This window comes from Talpa occidentalis, unplaced genomic scaffold (assembly GCF_014898055.3).
Source record: "Talpa occidentalis isolate TD23 unplaced genomic scaffold, MPIMG_talOcc4v2.1 talOcc4.16, whole genome shotgun sequence".
Classification (NCBI taxonomy): domain Eukaryota; kingdom Metazoa; phylum Chordata; class Mammalia; order Eulipotyphla; family Talpidae; genus Talpa; species Talpa occidentalis.
The window spans coordinates 70,300,342-70,310,023 of NW_023601653.1; the positions used below are offsets into that span (position 1 = coordinate 70,300,342).

A 9,682-nucleotide genomic window follows, 5' to 3' on the forward strand; every position below is an offset into this window, starting at 1 on the left:
AGCAGACCTCTCCTGCCTCTCTGGCTGCTCCCCTCGGCAGTGTATTTCAGTTTATCTGCCTTTCTTCTGCTCCCCACTCTGTCTCAGTGACTCCTGCTCACCCCCACACCCCCCACACCTCTGGCCTGTACCCCAGCTCTTGTATGCATAAATAAATAAATGTTTAAAAATTTAAAAAAAAAGAGAGGAGAAGCATGTGCCTAAGACAGTTTATTTGGACAAGTGGCAAGTTTAACGGCTTCATCTTGTGCACAGGGTGATAGAGGTGGGATCAGGGAAGAGGGTTGCTTAAGTCCTGGAATATCAATCCCCCAATATGCCAGCAACCATTGGGAGCAGAGAATGAAAGCAGGGGTGTGTGAAATTTTAGCAGTTCTAAAAGATAAATGCTTAATCCCTACCTGTGTAGGAAAGAGGAGGGAGGAGGGATGGGGTGCAGGGAAACTGGAACCTGAGATGGAGGGCGTGGCCTGGGCTGGTGGAGCTGTCACCTGTGTGCAGTGTCCCCATTGCTAAGAATGCAGCGTTCAGGGCACCAGTCATGGGGGCACTAAATGTGGGGGGATGTGGGCATGCGCCTTCCCCTGGGTAGGGGCCATCCTACCTGACTTTCTCCTACCCTCCGCAGAGCTGTAGTCGTCATCACCCTTTGCCCTCTGAGCTGCCCCAGGGCTGTCTCTGGTTCTCGCTGTCCCTGGGCCTGTGAGGATGGCACTGTGCCCGGTGGGGCGGGGAGCTCAGGCTGGTGTCCAGTTCTCAGTAAGTGTGTGAGTGAGTGTGAGTGCGCACAGAGGCTGGAGGGCGTCTGCAGATCAGAGCAGGGTGGGGAGAGCATCTAGAAGGAAGGGCCGCAGCCTGGAGCCCCAGGATCTGTGACTTGGAACCACTGGCCTTGTGGCACCAACACCCTGAGCGGCCAGAACCGCATCAGTCACTGACCAGACGAGCCCCAAGAGGACATAGGGGTAAGTTGGGCTCTGGAGGGATGGGTTATGGCCCCTTCAGGGGGAGGCTGAGGAGCCAGGGACACCCAGAAAGAACAACTCAGTGCAAGCAGGGAGGGGAACTGGAGAGCTCTGTGTCTCTGCCCTGCCCCAGCCTGCTGCACCGGAGCCAGATCCCTTTCTCAGGGCCCTGCCATCTGGGGGCTCTGCTGAGGGTGGTGATCCCAAGTAGGGAGCAAGGTGTGTGAAGAAAGGAGCGGAGCTGGGGCTGTGGGGGGTCCCCAGGGGTGCATGGTGGGTGGCTGTCCAGTGTTCGGGGGCAGCGATGGCAGGGAGGGACCTGGCAGCTGGTGGTCCTGTGGGGGCACTGAGAACAGGGTTTTGTGGACTCTCACCTGGCCCTGGCGGGAGGGAGGGAAGAAAGGGAAGAGGAGAGAGGAAGTGCAGGGCGGTGGGGGCGCAGTTTGCATGAGAAACAAACTTTCTTTCTTTCACTTGCAGGCGCTTGCAATGGCGGGCACCCTGGACGAGCTCTGGCGCCAGTGCACCTGGGCCTTAAACAATGGAGGTAGGAGATAGAGACGCCCAGTGGGAGCTTCACCCCTTTTTCAGTCCAGTCTGATGCCAGACATTTGGAAGAGCCAGATACGGTGATGAGCGAGGCTTGGGGGTGGTCGGGGCTGGTGTCCTGTGGGCGTGGTGGCCAGCACGGCTGTCTCTGTCCCCTTTGCTTTCCTAGATCCTAGAACTGATTCCTGGTTCCTGGTGCACTCGCCGCTCCCGGTCACCCTCCTCTTTGCCTTCTATCTCCTCCTGGTGGTGGCAGGTCCTGCCATCATGAGCCACCGGGAGCCTCTGAGGCTGGCTGGACCCCTGGCTGCCTACAACCTGGGCCTAGTGCTTCTCTCCGGGTACATATTCTATGAGGTAAGACTGTGGGGAGCCTGAAGAGTTCTAGGGCCACTTCCTTTTCGGGGTACTCAAGAGAACGCTGGAAGTGCCTGACAGGAGCAGGTGAATTCCCTCCCTCTCTCTCTGTCTTGCCTTCCTATAAGACACAAATCTGCCTCACCGACTCCCTTTGCCAGGCTCGTGGAGGTTAGTGGCAGCAGGAGTGGCATTTCTGATCACCTCGCACTTCAATACCCCACCACCTCCTGTTTTTCCCCGGCTATGTGGCCTCTGCCCAGTTTTCAGAGCCCCAAGCCCAGGGTCCCTGCCAGACACTCTCAGTCGCTGTGTAAGGAGCTCACATCCAGGAGGGGCGAGTGATGTGGCGATGTGGAGACCGGTGATTTTAAGCCAGTGCCAGCATGCGTGCACCAGGGACAGGCAGGCAGAGGCGCTATCTGGGCCTGGGCCTGGGTGTTGGGAAAGCTTGTCAGAGAAAGTGGTCACAATTGGTGGCATTTTAAGCAGTAATGATGGTGAGACCTGCTCCCAGCACTTCACATAAATTGGCTTGTCTCATCTCACAATTCCACTACCCTGGGGCACAGAGGGGTTAAGTAACTTAGCAGGGGGCAGCAGGCAGGGGCTGGATTTGCACACAGCACAGGGCCTGCAGCCTCACCACCACCCCTGCTCCAGCAGAAGCAGCAGGTCGCAACGGCCAGACTTCTTTCACCTTCTCCCTCTTCCTGATTGCTCATGTTCAGTCCATGCTCTAGATCCTAGAATTGTCTTCCCTAAATGCCAAAAGCCACATGCTACTGCCCTGCTTGGCTCCCCAGCTCTCCCCACCAGCAGGGGCAAAGTTGAGCCCCTCTGGCAGACACTTAAACCTTCCTTAGTCCTTCCATGCCCCAGGCCTGGACACATGACTGTCCAGTCACTTCTCCTCTGGTGCCCTGGCAACCCCTCACCCCACAACCTTTACTCTCAGGCCGTTGTCACCGCTCTTGAAGCCGTCCCTGGCTCCCCACTGTCAGGTTGTTTTCCTCCTTAGCTTTTCATATCTCTTCTCTGTGGAGGATTGGGGTGGGCTCCCCCAGCTGGTGAGCATCTTACCGTGTTTCCCCACCTCTGTTTTGCAGTGACTTCCCTCAGTAGCTTGAAATCAGCACTGGGAACAGAATTTACACCAGGTCAATTGGCCAAAACTACAATCCGCCCCCGAGCCTACCAAGTGCCTACAAAGCATTTACCCACACCACTGGCCGCAGGTGGCTTTCCTCCCCTGTTTTAGGAATTGCATAATAGTCCCCCTCAAAACTGCAAGTGCAAAGCAGGGCCCCATCTCACCTTTTAAAGACAGGCTCAGCATCATGGCTTGTACTGTGAAGCAACCACGGGTAACTTGGAAGACATGCCCTAACCAATGGGTCCCTTAATAATGGTGGCACATTACTCTCCTGCCCCCTAAATCCTTTGAAAATCTGTTATGCACAAGCGAGGCCCCTGCTCAGAGCCCTCAGTGGTGCCCTTTGCCTCTATGATCCTTCAAGTAAGGACGTGCGTGTGTTTTGTTGTACTGTGGTGGCTCGGTGCTCAGTACACTGCCTACAATGGCATTAGTCTTGGTTAAACCATCACTGTCAAACAAATAAATAAATGATAAAATTCAAGCTCCTTAAAACAGCCTTCAAGACCCCTCCATCTGTGTGCACCTAAGTTACAGCCCCGCCCAGTCCTCATTGCCCCTGGTGACATAGAAGAGGTCCAGGCCCCATGAGTGATCCTCCCAGCTGCTCACTTTTTTTTTTTTAAGATTTATTTATTCATGCATACAAGAACCGGGGTACAGGCCAGAGGCACGGGAGGGTGAGAGGAATCACCAGAGACAGCGGGGAGCAGAACAGGCAGATTCACTGAAACACACTGATGAGGGAGCAGTGGGTGAGACAGGAGAGGTCTGCCACGCCATGTGGGATTCTCGTCGGCCGGCCAGGATTGAACCCATGCTACAGAGGCTGCAGACAGCTTCACAGCGCTGCGCTCAACTGCCTGCACCACCAGGGGAGGCCCCCAGCTGCTCACTTTTTGCCTGAGGCTTCCCCGTTCTCCACTACTAACTTCTGGAATATCTCCTTGTCCTACTCTTCATCTGGCACCAGCCTTAAAAGTACAACTGTTCCCCCCATTCTCATGAGACTCTGAGCTTCCTGGGACAGGCCATCTCCGTGTCTCCTCTAAGCCCTTTAGCACTTCACTTAGGGTCTCACACATAGTAGTTACCCTGCGTGGATTTGTGGTCTAAGAACAGAGACCAGGCACATGTGTGCAAGTCCCAGCCTCTGACCTGGCCTCTCCATGGGGTTTATGTGATCAGCAATCATTCATCTAGTGCTGGGGAGGACCGAGGAAGGTTAGGGAGGGTAAGGGAGGACCAGTGCTATCTAAAACACACCTGATGGGCCTCTTCTGGTGGCTCAGCGGCTGAGCACTGGGCTGAGAAGCTGCCCACAGACTCTGCAGTGGCCGGTTCAATCCCCGGCCAGCTGGCGAGGGTCCCACATGGTGCGCAGACCTCTCCTGCCGCCCACTGCTCCCCTCAGCAGTGTACTTCGGTCCTTCTGCCTGTTCTCCTCCCCGCTCTGGTTCTGGTGAATTCTCCAGCGCTTCTGACTGTACCCAGTGCTTGTATAAATAAATAAATAAATATAAAAAAAATTAAAAAAAAAAAAAACACAGCTGGAGGAGGTATTGACCCTGTGGGCCCAGAGCCAGTTGGGGCTCAGCAAAGTGGGAACGGCCTTTCTCATGCTTCCTTCCCCCTTCCTTCCAGTTCATGGTCACCTCCCTTCTGGCCAAGTACAGCTACTTCTGCCAGCCGGTGGACTACAGCCAGAGTGAGCTTGGAATAAGGGTATGGCCCGGAGTGGAGCGAGAAGAGCTCGATCAAGGACGTGTGATGGGAGGCAGTGAACCCATTGGTTCAGCACTGGCTCGGAAGACCTCAGTTTGAGTCTCACTGTGCTAGTTGCTTGCTGTGTGACCCTGGGTAGCTTACTTACCTTGTCTGGGCCTCCATGTTCTTACCAGTGAACGAGAATAATAATGTCTACTTAAGAAAAGGAAGTGATTGCAAGAAATGATTGCAAGGAAATGATTGAAGCAGAAAATGCGTAAATATGTTTAGTGCTGGGCCTGGCACATATTGAGTGGTAGGTGTTTCATTATGGAAGCAGAACAAGAGGCTTCCTTGCAGCAAAAAGAAAAAAAAATCTAGCTGAGACTTGACATGTACCAGGCGGTGATGGGGCAGCTGCATCCAGGGATGTTGCGTGCAGAGCCACAGCGCCACCTGGTGGCTTGGTGGGACGGCAGACGCTCCTGTCCCAGCCTGGGAGCACGGATTAAGAATCAGCCTTCCGTTGCTGCTTTGCTGTGTTTTGTACTGTTATTATTTTTTCTTCACACTGATGTCTTATTTGGTTCCCTAGTCCTATTATAAGTGAAACCATCTGATATTTTCTTTTTTCCTTCTGGCTTATTTTACTGAGCATAAATCCTTCTAGCTCCATCCATGTTGCTGTGAAAGCCATGAGTTTATCTTTTTTGATTGCTGAGTAATATTCCGTGGTGTATATATACTACATCTTCTTGATCCAGTCATCTATTTTTGGGTATTTGGGTTGTTTCCTGGTTTTACCTATTGTAAATAGTGCTGCGATAAACATAGGGGTACAGGTGGTCTTTTGAATCGTTTTTGTGTCCTTTGGGTAGATCCCTAGGAATGCACAGGTGCATTGGGGAAGGAAATTCTATGGGGATTAAACTTGAGGGGGTAGATGGAAGCAAATATTGTTTAAAAATGATCACTGATGTAAAAAGAAAATAGCAAAAAAAAAAAAAAAAAAAAAGAATCAGCTTTCCAACAAACAAGATCCCTAGGACACTAAATGCTCCTTAGACAGCAGGGCTCTCTACTGAGGGGTGCTTGGTCTTGGAGAGAGCTTCTGTTAGCGTTCCCGGTAGACCTGCCCCTCTGTCCCTCTCTAAAAGGAACCTCCCTGCAGAGAGGTGGGCACTGTTGGGCCAGGACATGCAGAAGGGCAGTGGGGATGGGACAAAAGTCAGCCCCACCAGGGTGAGCAGCAGGACAACATCTGGCTCAACTTCTCCTTCCTGCCCAGCAGATGGCGAGCGTGTGCTGGTGGTGTTTCTTCTCAAAGGCCATTGAACTGCTTGACACAGTAAGAATAACTTCTCTTGGACATCCTGCAGGGGAGGAGGAGGGAGAGGGATCAGAGGGAGGGAGGGAGGAGCTCAGGGGACTGTGGTGATGGTGCACGGGTGTCTTAGGGAAGGAAATTCTATGGGGACTCAACCTGAGGGGATAGGGGAGAAGCAAATATTGTTTAAAAATTAAAAAAAAAGAAATAAAATTCCTATATAAGACGTTAAAAAAAAAAAAAGAATCACTTCTCTTGTTGTCTTGGACAGACAGGTTCTATCAGCTGGGTCTGGGGGCGTGTATGTGGCACCTTCAGTGTATCTGGTGGGTGTTTTCAGAGTTTGCTCAGGCAGCCGTGCCTGAGGCTTATGTCAGAGTCTGGCAGGGGAAGGATGCTCACAGAGGTAGCCGCTCACCTCCACAGGCTCCCTCAGGCCTCTCTACATCCATGCACAGGAAAAAGTATGCTTTTAACCCCACAGGCAGCCGAGGTCCAGGGTAAATGAAATTGAACTGATATGAGGCAGCAGGGGTCACCAGATAGTAAAAATCATAGGTTCAGGAGGAGATTAGTTTTCCTGCATGTGAATCCAGGAGGCTGGTGGGACTGAGTGCGGTGGGCAAGGTCATAATTTTAGGACAGTGATGAAAGGAAGAGATTCTTTGCTCTCTCTTGCAAAATGGAGTCCAAGTAGAACACGTTAGGGAAGTTGCCTTACAGTTACCTGGGTGTTCAACCCTGAATTCTCTCCTAAGAGCCCTGGGATGTGTGTTGGATGCTGCAAAGAGCGCAGTCTCTGAAGCCAGGCTGTATTCAAATCCAGATGTGACCACCTACTAGCTGTGTAACCTTGGATAAGCGCCCTAACCTCTCTGTGCCTCGGTTTGTCATCAGTAAAACAGAGATAAGAAGACTATAAACGGGGCCTCCCTGGTGGCGCAAGGGGTTAAGTCGCAGCACTGTGAAGCTATCCGAAGCCACTACAGCACAAGTTAGATCCCCAGCCAGGAAGCTACCCACATGGCACAGCAGACCTCTCCTGCCTTGCCCCTGCTCCCCTCAACAGCATGTTTCAGTCAATCTGCCTGTTCTGCTCCCCACTCTGTCTCTAGTGAATCCTCTCACCCCCTACACCTCTGGCCTGTATCCCAGCTCTTATATGCATAAAAAAAAACTTTAAAAAAGAGATCATATACCATACTGTGTTATGATTTTTATGCATACAAAATACCTGGCACACAGTCAGTGCTATGTAGGTATGTGGTTGCTATTTCCCTTGAGTTTACACCTGCCCTTCAGTAACACGGACAGAATCACCCTGTTCCTCCAAGTGGCAGTGGAGGCTCTAGGAGGGTCTGGTCCCCAGTGTTGACATGTTTCTTCCACTCCAGGTCTTCTTCATATTACGAAAGAAGCGGGAGCAGATCACCTTCCTGCATGTCTACCACCACGGCACCATGCTCTTTAACTGGTGGGCTGGAGTCAAGTATGTGCCCGGGGGGCAAGGTAAGCAGCGTGTGGGGTGCCTCCCTGCCCTCACACGGTCTGGCTCCCCTTCTCTGCAGCATGGAAGCCAGGTCTCTGCTCCCGCTTTATCTCCATTGTTCCTCCGGGGGAGGAAGAGGAGGCAGGTGGGTCATGCGCACAGCTGTCAGGCCAGAGATCACGGAGGGAGTTAGGAGGGCTCTCACTTAGCAGCCTGGAAACCCCAACCTGGAATCACGACTGCCCTCAGGGGCACATGCCAGACCTCCTATGGCAAGGTCTTCTCAAGGATTTTCTCTGCAGGGTTCCCAGAGTTGCTCTGGGCAGCTTAGAGAGAATGAATGAGCAAGCCCAGACCGCAGTTAGGCCATGACTAGGCTATTCTCTACCTCCCCTGCCCCACTCTGCAGCCTTCTTTGTCGGGATGCTGAATTCTTTCGTTCATGTCTTCATGTACCTGTACTACGGACTGGCCAGTCTGGGGCCCCACATGCGGCGCTATTTGTGGTGGAAGCGACATCTCACCACCCTGCAGCTGGTGAGAGCCCCCCGCCCCCACTCCCACCCTGCAGCTAGTGAGAGCCCCCACCCCCCAGTTCTATGCTGCACCCTGGGTTCTGTTCCAGCCTGTCCCAGGGGCTTGATATCTGACCATGAACAGGTCCTTCTTGTTGGGGCTACCTTAATTTCCCAATTTGCAAGGGTCTCAGTAGCTATCTTGTCAGATCCTAGAACCAACCCAGCTCACTGACTTGATGCAGGACCTGGAGTCTGTGGCTGTCATACTTCAGGCCTCAATCTCATCATCCGTGAAATGAGGAGGCTGGACTACATGACGGCAAATACCCTGCAAGTCTGTGATCACTGACTGACCCCAGGAAGACTCTTAGGATCACAGTTAGGGAAAAAATGGGAGTCATGCTCCACTAGGTGTCACTGGTTTCCTCTTTCTGAGCTAGCGGTGTCTCTCTCTGCTGTAGACAGAACTTCAGACAGGAAGGGCGAAGGGGACCATCCTTTTTTGCTCCTCAGCATGTCTCTCACTGCTCACCCATCTCTCTCCTCTCGCTCTTTCTCTCTTGCAGGGTCAGTTTGTGGCCATTGCTGCCCACTCTTCCTACAATCTCTTTGCTGAGTGCTACTTCCCGGATGGGTTCAACATGGCTGTCCTCCTGTACTCCCTCAGCCTCATCCTCCTCTTTCTCAACTTCTACCACCAGACATACCTCAGGGGCAAGCAGGAGAAGCTCACTTAAGGGACTGGACCCCAGGAATGAACCAGACAGCCAGCGGGGCTTGTAGCCCACTGGTGCTAAGTAGATCCCTCTGATACTGCATTTCATCCTGTGAAGAAACAATTGCCTTCTTTCCAGACAGAGATCAAGGGGAAAGAAATGGACCCTACGTCCTGTACTGACTTCGGTTATGGCACTTCCCAGGTGGATTTGTAACTATGAATCTCCTTTCTTATTAAATGTAAGCCCCTCATGGGAGGGACACTGTTCTTCTCTATGTTCCTACCTGACACAACACCTCAATAAATGTGCATGTGGAACCTTGTCCTCCATGACTGACAGTCATGAGCTCTGGTGATCAGGGCTGGGAGTTAAAAGAATTCAAGGCTGGTTTGATATCTAACTTTGCAGGGGAAGCCATGACAGGATATTTATACCAAGCATGTGTCTGTTTGATGCCAGTATGGTTATGTGAATGCCTGCCTGTGCTTGTTTTCTTGTCTGTTCACTGCTACTTGCATGTGCATTAATATAGTTGTGTAGTTCTGTGTTTGTGAACGGGAGACAGAGGGGCATAGGCACATGTCTGAATACTTGTTTACAAATATACGTGTGTTTCCCTGTGTGTTTCTCTTTGTGTTTGCTTGTCTTCTCTGTAAATCTCTGAAAGCATCATGGTAAATAAAGCCACCACTGGGTGATAACTCTCCTGTCTCAGATAAGAGACATGGAATTCTACCGGGAGATCTCTGAACACATGTTGCACTGAGAACTTTCAAATGGAAGAAAAGTCAAAACACACGCAGCTAACCCTATCACAGAGAGGGAAGCTGAGGAGCAGCAGAAAGGAATATACAACTGAGATCAGAGTATAGCAGAAGTAAACTTCTGCAGAACC

General features: G+C 51.9%; 2 protein-coding genes across 2 annotated transcripts in view; both read left to right on the forward strand.

The window, feature by feature from the left end:
- LOC129146025 (anoctamin-2-like) overlaps nucleotides 1–706 on the forward strand; it is a 12,170-nt gene extending 11,464 nt beyond the window's left edge. The window contains exon 4 of the mRNA XM_054696785.1: nucleotides 629–706. Coding sequence (XP_054552760.1) covers nucleotides 629–706 — 78 coding nt within the window. The remainder of the gene's footprint in view (nucleotides 1–628) is intronic.
- A 798-nt stretch (nucleotides 707–1,504) lies between these two features.
- LOC129145996 (elongation of very long chain fatty acids protein 4-like) lies at nucleotides 1,505–9,095 on the forward strand. Its single transcript, XM_054696499.1, has 7 exons — nucleotides 1,505–1,512; nucleotides 1,684–1,871; nucleotides 4,672–4,752; nucleotides 6,023–6,082; nucleotides 7,456–7,570; nucleotides 7,960–8,087; nucleotides 8,635–9,095. The coding sequence occupies exons 2-7, from the start codon at nucleotides 1,782–1,784 to the stop codon at nucleotides 8,803–8,805; spliced, it is 645 nt and encodes a 214-aa protein (XP_054552474.1). The 5' UTR covers nucleotides 1,505–1,512; nucleotides 1,684–1,781; the 3' UTR covers nucleotides 8,806–9,095.
- Nucleotides 9,096–9,682: the final 587 nt, after the last annotated feature.

Excerpts from the sequence above, each read along its gene's own strand:
- LOC129145996 (XM_054696499.1), top strand. The coding sequence starts at position 1,782 with ATGAGCCACCGGGAGCCTCTGAGGCTGGCTGGACCCCTGGCTGCCTAC. Across the intron at positions 4,753-6,022 it reads AGAGTGAGCTTGGAATAAGG|CAGATGGCGAGCGTGTGCTG; the intron begins GTATGGCCCGGA and ends CTTCCTGCCCAG. Across the intron at positions 7,571-7,959 it reads GTATGTGCCCGGGGGGCAAG|CCTTCTTTGTCGGGATGCTG; the intron begins GTAAGCAGCGTG and ends CCCACTCTGCAG.